At 25.9% G+C, this 13475-nt stretch overlaps 1 protein-coding gene across 1 annotated transcript; it reads left to right on the top strand.

Annotated features, from left to right (window-relative positions):
• The first annotated feature begins 5721 nt into the window (after nt 1-5721).
• On the top strand, nt 5722-8710 carry LOC110640236 (jasmonate-induced oxygenase 3). Its single transcript, XM_021791468.2, has 3 exons — nt 5722-6405; nt 7650-7983; nt 8081-8710. Exons 1-3 carry the CDS (start codon nt 5888-5890, stop codon nt 8324-8326), a joined length of 1098 nt encoding a protein of 365 aa, XP_021647160.2. The 5' UTR covers nt 5722-5887; the 3' UTR covers nt 8327-8710.
• The last annotated feature ends 4765 nt before the right edge of the window (nt 8711-13475 follow it).

Here is a 13475-nt window from a genome sequence, read left to right as displayed (position 1 = left end):
ATTTTAAATATCTTTAATTACTTCTTTACTTCCAGCTCATAATCTTGACATGCCTTCCCTTTTTCTATGAACTCATTTGTCCTCTAATAAAAAGCTAAAAATAAAGAAATAGTAAATTTATATAAAGTTATATTAAAATAAATTAATATATAATTTATTCAACACTTTTCTTAAATTTAACATAATATCAAAATTTAAATTATATTGTGGATTTCAATTACTCATGAGATTAGAATAAAAATTAATTGTCAAATATAATTATGTAGTTACACTTAAGGAGAGTGCATATTGAAAAAATACGAAGTAAGAGAAAAATATATAAATTGTTGGATCGTAAAATTAAATGAACTAATTATTTTAATTTGCTTAAATAAATTCAAATTAAAATATAACAATATATAATTTACTAAGCATTCTCTTAAAATTTAATAATAACGAGTTATACTTTCAAATTTAAAATTTATATATATTAGTATAATAAAATATTATTATACTTTCAAATGTTCTTGCTTATTTGGCATTTGAAGTTATCATGAGTTTTATTTGACCAATTTTGATTGTTTTTTTAGCCTATAACATAGATAAAATAGATGAGATTGGTCATCTATTAGCCAATTACTCCGACACTTAAATTAGTATTTGACTCAAAAAATATTTGAGTGAATGAAAATAGAATTTAATATTAATTTTAATAGAGTAAACATACATAATTTGTATCTTATTCTAATATTTATAGACCAATAACTTAAGAGTTCGGTTGTTATCATGAGATTCTGCCTGTAATTTTGCCACTTCTATTTATTCACTCTGTCCTTGCTTGTTGTTCTGACCTATTGGGCAAGCATTTGACACTCGGTAAACCCTTAATAAAATTAAACTATATCTTTAACAATAAATTAAAGAGGAAAAATATATTTATATATAAAGAAAAAAAAAAAGATGCCAGATATAGGACTCAGTAAAATTTAGTTAAAATTAAAAAATTGAACCAAACATTTAATTTTTTTTTTCTATTTCAATTTAAAAAAATTTAATTTTTTTAATTCATTTAGTTGAATTTGTTCAATATATATATATATATATATATATATATATATATATATATATATATATATATATGCGCGCTATGACTTCCCATTCTCATCAAATCTTGCCTTTTTAGTGACTTGTGCTCTACCTCCTCTTAAGTTGCGATTTTTAAGGAGTGCTTAATTCAGCTGATAGCTGATAGATACTCAAAGAGGTGAATTAGATTATTTAATAAATTTTAAAAAACAAAGCTGATAGCTGATGGGTAGCTGATATGGTACCCATCAGCTGCAGTTGTATCAACTCTATTTTTAGAGCTATCTCTCATCAGCTGATAGCTAATTTAGTTTTATTTTTTATTTTGACCATATTATTCTTTTTTATTTAACTCCAAAATTAATATTATTAATACTTTTATATTTTTCATTTATAATTTTAATATTTTAATTAACACATTTTAACTTTGTTAAAATATTTTTTTATTAATAACATAAAATATAAAATATTTATTTATATCTAAAAACTTAAAATTAATTATAATTTTTTCTTTATCAACAATAATAAATACTTTATTATTTTATCTATATATTTTTAAATTATTTTTTAAAAAATTTAATTATTTTTTTATTTTAATAATAAAATAAATAATATAATATAATAGATTAATAATTATATTTTTATTTTAATAATATAATAAATGATATAATATATTAATTTGATAATTATATATTTAATTTAATAATAATATAATATAATATAATATAATAAATTTATAATTTTATATTTATTTCAATAATAAAATAAATTATATAATATATACCCTTATTGATAAGGTCATTTCACATATCAATAGCAACAACTCAATATAATTTTATCAAATACTTAACATAAATCAACTATCATCAACTACCAATTAACAGTAATTATCAACTATATTAAACAGTTAAACATCAATTGCTTATGCCACTGTCTCTCTCTCTCTCTTTATTCCCTTGCGGCGCTGGGTCGTGACTCCCTGATATAATAGAATACCTGGAATTCTCAAGCTCAAAAAGGATTGGCATACTGTTGCTGCCATGGGTCCTGAATTGGATCCCTGTTGATGGACAAGAATCTGCAAAAGAGAGGTGAAAGACTGAAAGGTTTTTTTAGAAAAAGAATATGAGATTCAAATGATCTAAAATGCGTACCTTGTCATGGCAACGTCTTTGACCTTTTATACTTGCAATTCGGACCGTTGGATGGGATTTCTTCATGATTTAAGGCGCTTACCTCTCAATCCCGAATGAACCGAACTGGGTTGTGTGAAAGCAAGATTCTGGCATTAACACCGACAAAGGGTCATGTGGTTGACATTGCCTCATTTATACATTGGCAAAATTTTCAATTTAGTCCCAATATTTATTGAAAAGTTAATTAAATTCAGTTAATTTTTTAATTTTTTATCTAATTTAATTCAAAAATTTTAATTTAAGATCAATTTGACTCAAAACTTAAAATTAATGGATTAAATTTCTTTATTTTATTATTTAAATTAAAAATCAAGAAATTTAATTTTTTAATTTTGAGATTGAATTTTTTTGATTTCTTGATTTTCTTAATTTTTGAGTAAAATTAAACTTTAATTGAATTTATGAACTAAATTAGATAAAAAAATTAAAAATAATTAAATTAAACACTTTTAATAAATACAGAGGTGGAATTAAGCTTTGATCCTTTATACATCGGGGGCAGAACCGAGCTACCTGTGCCTGTCTAGTTGAGCTGGTCAAAACTGATTCGGGCGGATGGGTGCCCAAAGGTCTGATTCGTTTGGTTCGGGCTTTTGTACTTGTTACATCACATACTCCTCACCATCACACATCGTTGCACCACCGTTGCCACCCATCGAATCTTAACCACATAAGGAAAAGCCCAATAAGCTAAGCAATTCGGTTATTTTGAACTTGTTGATTATTGTTGAGAATTGAAAATTTAGAGATTTTAGTTGTTAAATTTTTTATTGAATTAGTTGGGAATTTTTTTAGTAAAGTGAAAATGAGTTTGACAATGAATTTAAGCAAATATCAAATTAATTTTTATAAATCGATAAATTAAATAAAAAATTACAAATTTATTTTGTTTTATTTATTTTAAAATTCTATTCTCATTTAATTTAATTTAGTTATATTGAACACACATTCTATTTTTTTCTTTAACAATTCCTAAACTTATATCCGTTTAGAACAGATTCAGAATATATTTCCTCAAATATTGATAAATTTTAAAAGAATAAACCGTTAAATATATTTTTTTAGTAAATCTTAAATTTTTGTATTGTCCTTTTTTCTTCTTTAATGAAATTATTATTATTATTATTATTATTATTATTATTATTATTATTATTTTGAGATAAGTACTCTATAAGGTGCAAATCCTTCGCTTAATAATGGATATAAATTTAAAAATTATCTGTAAGGCTAAAAAAAGACCATGAAGTGAAAAAGTGAAACATATAATTTGCTTATTCTATCAATACTAATAAATTTTTTAAATTATTTTTTATATGAGTAATTAATTTTTTATTTATTTAAATGTAATTAAATTTAAAATAATTAATGAAAATTAAGTAAATGACAGTATTATTTTTTTTTTATTTTGTAGACTTAAACTCATGAAACCTAGCTCCTTTTTTTTTTTTTAAATACAGCAGAATATTGTATGATTTTGTGGTAAGTAACAGTTCAATAATTTTAAGTACACTAACAACATTAATACGCATAGTAAAGCTGCGCATCTATATTAATTGGTCTTATAATTGAAGTAATTCACTTCTAAAATATATACCTTAGTTACAATCAAGTGTCTGTGTTCAAATATAATACGTTAAGATTTTAAATTTTAATAATTTTATATATTATATTAAGAATTTTTAACATGTTAAAAGAAAAAAATATAAGATATGTAGCAATTTTAATAAACATATATATAATGATTAACAGTAAACATGATTAAAATAAATTTTGAATATAAACAAATCCGTAATGATAAAAAATTTTTAGCGTCAAAGTCAAGAATTATACATTATAAAAATGATTTTTGTTTTTCAAATAGAAAGTCTTATAAAAAATTAATAATTTTAATATTCAATATATCTAATAAAGAGAAGTATTATAGACTCAATATATAAATATATAAGATCTATATATTTAATAAATAAATCTCATCATATATCTTATATATTGAATTTATGTTATACTAAATTTAAGCAAGAAAAAAATAAATTTAATTGATTAACTAAGTAAAAAAATAAGTTGATGAGAAAAACATTTTTTGCGTTTTTCACTATCATCATAAACTTAATTTTATTTCAACACATTTTTTAGAATTATTAAACAATAATAAAATAAAAAACAAAAACAAGAATTATGATATAACAAAAAAAAAAGAAAAAAAAAAGCGAGGATATAGGTGGCAAGAAGGGGAGAGAGAACTTTGAAACAGGAAAGAAGGCACCTTCAACTCAAATGGCATAACAGTCCTTTGATAATGGGCATTTAGAATGTAAAAATTCGTTTTATACTAATCTTTCGAAATAATACCCAATTATCAAAATCTTACATTGAGATCAAACTTGAAAAGATATGAATCTGGGATGAGTGAACAGAAAGTTGATTTTAGATAGAAAAAATTTATCATTTCTTAAAAAATGATTCAGACTTATAATTAATCACAAGACTTTTTTTTTTTCTAAATTTTTTTTTAACATTTTTTCTACATAGAAGACCTGATAGGCCCATATTAAGTCTGCAGGTTCAATGAGGCCACCTAACAGGATAAGGACTAGTTTGGTAAGTACATAATTTATATCTAACTAGATCATACATAAAGATAAATAATTTATTTGACTAGTATTAATCATACAGATGATATATTTTTTTAACTTTAGGAGGATAGTCTGTTATTAATTCACATAGAGTTCTAGTAAAATTAATATATTATTAAAATATGATAATTTTTGTTAAAAAAGTATGATGAATTTTATTAAAAATATATTTTTTAAAATTTTAATAAATGAGTGTATAAATTATTTTATTTATAAAGTAAGCAATAATTAGAAGACACGTATGTAGGAGGAAAATTCACTTGAGAATTAAACCCTCACAAGACACGTGAATAAAATCGCCCTTTCTTTCCTTCTGACGAACTTTCGGGAGTCAAAGTGAACTTTTATCTGCCCCATCGCAATTACCCGCTGCTACTTTTCCTTTTCCATGTTTTTGTAAAAATAAATAATTATATTCTCCTATTTTATTTCTGATAATTTAGCAATAATTTTAATTTAATAAAAAAATTTTATCTAAAAATATAAATTTAAAATATAAAATATATAATAAAATTCACGAAATTCTGTATCAAATATTTTTTTAATTTTATTTTTATTAATTAAGAAAAAAACAAATAAAATTAAAATTTTTTTAATTTAATTTATTATAAAATAATTAAATATAAAATATATAATAAAATTTATATATTAAATATATAAATTTTATATGTTTATATTTTTGAGTTGCGAAGAATTTTTTTTCAAAAAGCTGATTAAATTTTTGTAATATAATTAGCAAATCAAGTTCCTCACGGCGACGGAAGTCTCTCTCCTCCAATCTTTATATATAGGCGCCTTACTACCACTCACCACACGCACATCTTACAACTTCCTCTCTCTCTCTCTCTCTCTCTCTCTCTCTCACGTAAACTCATAATTTTCACTTTCTTATGTACCCTATAGCTTCTGCTTTAACCTCCTAGGCTCGTGCCCACCACAACCACCACCTCACAATATCATTCTCTGATCATTACCTTTCTCTTTCGAACAAACATGAATTGCTCGCAGAGTTGGCCTGAACCTGTCGTTCGTGTTCAGTCTTTGTCTGAAAGTGGCATAAGCCAAATCCCACTGCGTTACGTGAAGCCACCGTCTCATAGGCCATCGGTGAAGGACAACAATGTTTCTTCTTCTTGTTCTACTCAAACGGAAGTTGACATTCCTGTTATTGATTTCGGGAACGCCTTCTCTGATAATCAAACCCTCCGTTTGGAGACCCTGAAGAGCATCTCCCTCGCTTGCCGCAAGGGGGGTTTCTTTCAAATAGTAAACCATGGTGTGAGACCTCAACTTCTGAAGAGTGTGCGAGAGGTCTGGCGAGAGTTCTTTAACCAGCCGCTGGAAGTGAAGCAGGAGTATGCAAATTCGCCAGCTACTTACGAGGGGTATGGTAGCCGGTTGGGGGTGGAGAAGGGGGCGACCCTTGATTGGAGCGACTATTTCTTTCTTCATTATATGCCAGTTATGCTGAGAAACCAGAGAAAGTGGCCTCAAGTGCCAGCTTCCTGCAGGTACGTACGTGTGTGTTAGATCTTCAAACACTTGAGGTTGTTAATATTGTCTGTCAAAGTGTAGCTTTGACTACATCTGTTCCTGTCTGCTTTCTTTTCTTTTTATATTCTAATTATTGACCAAGTATAATACTTCTTTCCGATATTCTTCATATGTTTTATGATCTTTTTTTCTTCAAGTGATTGCCCAATGGAAATAATTCTTTTTTTGACAATTTCAAAATTTTATTCCAATTTAGTTTAATGGGATTGAAAGATTTTTCTGAAAATGTTTGTCCAAAATGATAAATTATTCATAATCTTAAATCTGTCTTGCAAGACAAAAGCAATTGATATCAGTTGAAGTTTCTTTTTCGTATTAATTTGATGGCCAAAAGATGTTTTGTTCAGGCAATGTTGGACTTTACTTTATCATCAATATTTACTTTTTAATTTTTTTAATAAGCAAAACATTTTCTTAAAAAAATGTTTACTTTATAAGTACAGCCAACATATATACCATCCCTTACATGGGAAAACAAAGGCAGCATGATCCACCAAAATGACCTAAAAAGATGGGAATGTAATGCACCTTTTGCCTAAACAGCAGTTTTCATTTCTTTTGTCTTACTCTACATATGGAAGGAGCAATCCTTTCCCATTCTCTAATGAATCTCCTTAAAAGGCATTAATCACAAGATTTTTTTTTTGTCTAAATCTAGTTGATTATGAATTTAAGATACAAACATATAAAACTCACGTATTTAATAAGTAAATTATACCTAAAATCTTGTGTTTTAAATCTATATTAGATCAAGTTTAAGTAAAAATTTTCTTACTGATTTTCATTATCACTGATGGATAATAGATGAAAAGTTTTAAATATGAGAGACTTTTAGATAAATTCAATCCCATTATTTAAACTAAATTAATCAAATCACTCCACATTGTTTATATATAATTATATAAATAATTATATAAATATGAAAGTATAATTGAAACTGAAATCACATATTTAATTATGTTGTGTTATCATAAAATGATTTGATTGGTCTAGTATATGGATGGCGTAGCACACTAAACCTGTCTAAAAATTTCTATCGTCGGGATCCACTTCTTAAATGACTTGTCAGTTCTTGTACAATGCCAAACCATGTGGTTTCATAAATTACTGGGGTCAAAACTCCACATTTTCAGTAATATCTAGCATTGCTTCCTCTAAAAGTAATACTTGATCTAACAATTTGGTGATACTGATATTGCAGGGAATTGATAGATGAATATGGCAGAGAAGTGGTTAGACTTGGCGGAAAACTGATGAGTGTATTCTCCAAGAACCTTGGCCTGGAAGAGGACTATCTTCTAAACGCTTTTGGGGGTGAAGAGAACGTTGGTGCTTGCTTGAGGGTGAATTTCTACCCTAAGTGTCCCCAACCAGACCTTGCACTAGGTCTCTCACCACACTCCGATCCAGGTGGCTTCACCATTCTCCTGCCAGATGAAAATGTCGCCGGACTACAAGTCCGTCGAGGTGAAAGTTGGGTTACCGTTAAGCCAGTCCCAAATGCCTTCATTATCAACATAGGGGATCAAATTCAGGCAACTAGCTTCTTTTCTGTCCTACTTTATATTATATATACGCATAATCTCACCTGTTTAATATAGTTATCTGACTAGCTAGTGTTTGAATATGCAGGTGCTAAGCAATGCTATTTACAAGAGCGTAGAGCACCGTGTCATTGTAAACTCTGATAAAGATCGAGTCTCGCTTGCCTTCTTCTACAACCCTAAAAGTGACCTGCTGATAAAACCTGCGAAGGAGCTCGTGACAGAAGAGCAACCAGCTCTCTATCAAGCAATGACATATGACGAGTACAGACTTTACATCAGGACAAAGGGTCCATGTGGGAAGCAACAAGTCGAATCTTTAAAGTGCTCTTGATGATAGTTTTCTACGTGGGATCGGATTAAAGACTTGTTTGGTCGTCTTAATTGAATCTAAATAAATAAAAAGAAATTCATTACATATCGATATTATGTATAATGAAATCCATCTATTGCATAGATGAAACTTAGGGATCGATACTATATTTAGTGTAGGTAATTTTTTTTCATGAAAAAAAAAGCTTTTTTATCCTTTTCCTATAAATATATATACTGCAACCTGTGTCAATTGATCGAATCATGATTTTATGATCAAATTAAATGCAGATGAAGATGATGATGCTTAATTCAAAGCCAGTTGCCATGAGATTAAAGCTTTTATTTTCCCTAATTGTTATCAAAAGTTGACGTTAAAATGTATCCCAATTCAAGAAAAGAAAATTGAATATCCTTCGAATGGAAGAGTGTGGTTTGAGTTTTTTTGCATTATTTATTGGTTAATTTTTAGTTAGGGATTGTTTTCAAAGTGATTGACATATAAACAAGGAAGGTGGTCCTGTCCTGGCATTGTGATCACTATCATAAGCTGCAAAGGTCACTTTCCAAAGACTCGAACTCAGCAGAAACACCAACTATTGTTTCTCCCTTTTCCATTGATTTGTATCACATGGGCGTGACCACCTTTTAATTCTTAAATTAAAAAAAAAAAAAATCCTTTTTATTTTAGTACAAGTGTGGCTAATTGAAAAGTTGAAGCAGTAGAGAATAGGAAAGGAGAAGATACATGATATAAATTTATTTTTATTTTTATTTTATTTAATTTAAACTGAATATATATTTTCACTCTTCAATTTTATTAAAAAAACTTTGTAAGACATTAAATTTTTAAAATATCTCATAATACATATTAACTCCTGTAAATATTTTATAATACAAATTACTTTCTGTAAAAGTGAAATTAAAATACCATTCAGTCTGTTAACATGATAATTTGCTGAATAGAATTCAAAAAGTATTTTAGTTTCACTTTTACAGGTATATCATCGGACATTTACAGGAATTGAGATGTATCATAAAATATTTTAAAAATTCAGGGTGCCATGAGATTTTAATGGTAAAAATATGTATTCAGCCTTTAATTTATATACCACATAATTGATTTTTTTTTTTAAATTATCTTGTCATTCAAAATGATGTTTTTAAAAGGAAAAAAAAATCCCATTCATACTTTTTTTCTTAAAGTTTTTTTAAACCTCACACATTGATATACTAATTTTTTTTTATTTTTATTTTTTTACATTTGACATTGATTAAAATTCAAAATTGACGCCTCACAGTCTTAAAGAAAACTTTGATAAAAAATTGCATTTTTCACGCATCCCTTTTAATACAATACTTCCTTTCACACTAATATAATCTAAAATTCTAAATATTCTTTTTATACTGTGGGATGCTAATTTTCTTGAATCCATTATGGGTATAACTGACCATTAATTCGAAGTTTAATCTCACTGATTACAAAATTTTCTTTCCAAATAACTCTAATTTCTTTCTCTCAAATAATTCTGAGTACATAAATGATCAAGTGTATTATCACTTTCATATCAATTAAGATTTAATTTTTAGCTTCTTCAATTATTAGACAAGCACTCAATCTGCTAACTCAGAGCAATCTTTTGTTGGTTTTCCCCTGCTCTATTTTCTATTTGAATAGTCTCTAATGAGACAAAAGCACATAAAATTTATAATAATTTATAATTAAGGCTTTAAAGTTAAAAAAAAAATTACAATTTAATCGTTAATTTTTAATGAAAAATAAATTAATTTTAGAAATATATTTTCTGTTAACAAAATATTTTTTATTAAAATTCACACTCATTAAAAATTGTAATAATTTAATCCATTTGATTTTTTTAATGATATTTAATCTATGTAATATTAATTAATATTTATGACATTTTAGCATCTGAATTTGAGTTTACTATTTCAATCTATAATTGATTAACGACAAATTTTAATAAAATAACTAATTTATTAAAGAAATATATCTTATGAGCTAACTTATTTTTCATTAAAAATGAAAAGGATTAAATTATGATTTTTATTACATTTCAGACACTGAATTATAAAATACTTTAAAATTTATTCCAAAAACTAAGAAATCAAAGAGCAAAAGAGAAAGATAAGTCGATTTGCTGGAGGTATTAGTAGAGTGATTTTGTAGGATAGCATTTACAAAGTTTAAGAAACTGAGTCAGTCTTCTCAACATACAGGTATATGCACACAGCAAATTAATAAATGATATATTAATTAAAATTATGATATAAATATTATAAATAAATGCATGTTCATCATTTTCTAGTGGTTGAATATACAAACGCACAGTTGAAAATAAGAATTGTTCAAAAAGGTTAGGGCACAGGTAGCTGTGATTCAAAAAAAAAAGGGGAAGACACCGAAGTAGACTAGAGGAGGCAACAGCCTAGAGGTTGTCTGGTTCAAAACGCAATAGGGTTAATGCACGCACGTTTATCTTAAGTTCTGCGTGACTCCCAACTCTCACTGTTGAAAAGTTGAGACATTTTCATAATATTTTCTTCCTGCCCTCTTTTTTTTTTTATTATTAATTATTAGTTACACGCGTCGCTATTTCCTACATTATTTATTTTTTCGTAGAACTAATACCTACATTATTTAATTACACGTGTTACACATGCATTTTTTTATTTTTTTAAAAAACTCATAATAATATATTATAAATATACTTATTATTATGAATTTTAATTTGAATTAATATTTATTTTATTATTTTCTTATTATATTTTATTGTAATTTTCTGTAAATCATTCCAAAAAAAATTAATGTTAGCCCTTAATTTTTACTTTTCTTTGATTGTAATTTTTTATTTTCGTGTTTTAAATATTTTCTTATCTACTCTACACAACTTTTCAAAATTTTATTTGAATAAATTAATTAATTTGGAATTTTTATTTCATGTTAAATTAATCCATTATATATAGACTAAAATTATTATCCTTGTTATTTAATAATTAATTTAAAATTTTATATAGGGTTTCATTTAGATAAAAAATCATTAGATTGTCAACAATAAGTAATTAAATCAGTGGCATGTAATTAATCTTCAAATCAGGAGATTTGAATTTTAGAGTTATCATTATTGAAAAAGTTTTGCTTGAATATCACTCTCATATCACTTGTGGAAACTTTATCTTTTTCGCATGACTTTGATAAATTAAAAAAAATACATGTGAAATTATATAATATTAATAGTTATTAAAATATTGTAGTAATAATTTACATTCCTATAATATTTAATTTATGCATGGATTTTTGTCCTATATTTTTTTTGTTTTATTTATTTATACCTTATAAATAATTTCATAATATTGAAAATTTAAAGTCAAAAAGAATTATTTATCACTAAGTCACATATATTGTCATAAATGCAATAAAAATCAACAATTAATTTAATATCATGTACGATTAGGTTCCTTTAATCAAATTATTTATTACTGAATAGAATTATGATTATTTATGACAGCATTGTAAACTGAAAAGTTTTTGTAAAAAAAAAAAAAAAGAAAGAATGCAATTGTAATACACAAGGCAAAAAATATATTTATATTTGCAATCAATGTGAAATCTCAAAGATTCAATCCCCACGTGTTAAAACACCAAGAAAATAATATACAACAATATAATATACATAAACATAATTTTAATTTTTTTTTTTATCAGAGATTACACATATAAAGAACAGAGACAATACAACTACTTGTGGTAATTATATATCATAGCATACTAAATTTTTAAATTCTTAATCATGTTGAATGGGTACTAAGGAATTTATCATAAGAAGAAATGCTCCTATTATGGTATAACTCATCTAATTAAAAAAAAAAAAAATTTAAAGAGCATGGAGCAAAATTTGGAAGGCAAGAAAGAAGAGGAAATAATATAACATTATTATTAAATTATTCTGGCATTAGATTAATATAAGAATAGAAATTTAAATAATAATGATAATAATAATAATAATAATTAGCTTCCTTGCTTTAAACGACTGGAGAAGGCAATGTGAAAATCTTGACAAATAATATAATACCAATTTATCACGTTTTAGAAAAGAAATAAACTAAGAAATTAGGAATTGATGTTAATAAATAACAACGTGTCTCAATTATAGCCGGTAGCGAATAGCCAAATTAAAGCAGTCAAAAAGTTAATCTTTTCGCGTTATGGTGCTTGATTTTAATGCGTTTGACGATGTGCTTCCGTCGACAACGATATTTAAAATAGTATTTAATATTGTGATTAATTAAACTGATAAATTTTGATTCATCTAATCTCAAATATTCAAAATGATTCATAATTTATTCTAATACATAGAAAACCCAAATAATTCAAACATCAACCTGACTACTTATATGATTTGACTCCATATTGTGTAGTTTGGATTGATCTTATTAATTTAAGTTTCGATTCAAAAAATAAATGTAAAAAAAAAAATATTTCAAAAAAATAACATTTTACCCCGTGACTTAAATTTTTTTTTTTTCTGTGAAGCGATCTTACAGATAATTAGAATTAACTCACAATCTTGTAATATTCTGAATTTTTAAAATATAAATTTTATAAATATTATTATTATTTTAATTAATTAAAAAGTTAATTAAAAATTATGATAATTTATTAATTGGATTTGTTATTTTATTAATTAAAGATATTTATATAAAAATATTTTAAGGGGTTCAAAATAAATATTTTATTTAGTAAGTGTCTTTTGAATTAATGAATGATTATATGATAGAGAAAATAATTATGTATTTTTTATTTAAATTATTTATTTGAGTTAGTAGAGATATTTGGAATTATTATTGTTGTTGTTATTTTATTTTAAATTGAATTTAAATGTATTAAAGTAGAATTTGACTTAATTGAAAAGATTTTGGGCTTAATTGAAAAACTCTAAAAGTTTATCTCTTCCTCCTTCTTTCCCTCCCATTCTTGCTCCCTTTAGTGAAGACTCGTGATCAGCAATGTTCACTAACACCTCTAGCACCGCCAACGACCATCAAGAGGCCATGAATGCCAGCCAAGAGTAGCAATAGTGGCAATAAACAAAGGAGCAGGGAGAAACGGCATGCGTGAGGGCAGAACCAAAGAAAGAGAAAATAAGTGTTTT

This window comes from Hevea brasiliensis, chromosome 5 (assembly GCF_030052815.1).
Source record: "Hevea brasiliensis isolate MT/VB/25A 57/8 chromosome 5, ASM3005281v1, whole genome shotgun sequence".
In the NCBI taxonomy this organism is placed as follows: Eukaryota; Viridiplantae; Streptophyta; class Magnoliopsida; order Malpighiales; family Euphorbiaceae; genus Hevea; species Hevea brasiliensis.
Note: the sequence above shows the minus strand (reverse complement) of the source record. Positions and strands in the feature narration are given on the sequence as shown.

What these genes read in the sequence shown, in the direction of transcription:
- LOC110640236 (XM_021791468.2), top strand. Translation starts at nt 5,888, where the DNA reads ATGAATTGCTCGCAGAGTTGGCCTGAACCTGTCGTTCGTGTTCAGTCT. An exon ending in CAAGTGCCAGCTTCCTGCAG is followed by an intron (nt 6,406 to 7,649) that starts GTACGTACGTGT and finishes CTGATATTGCAG; the next exon opens with GGAATTGATAGATGAATATG. An exon ending in ACATAGGGGATCAAATTCAG is followed by an intron (nt 7,984 to 8,080) that starts GCAACTAGCTTC and finishes TTGAATATGCAG; the next exon opens with GTGCTAAGCAATGCTATTTA.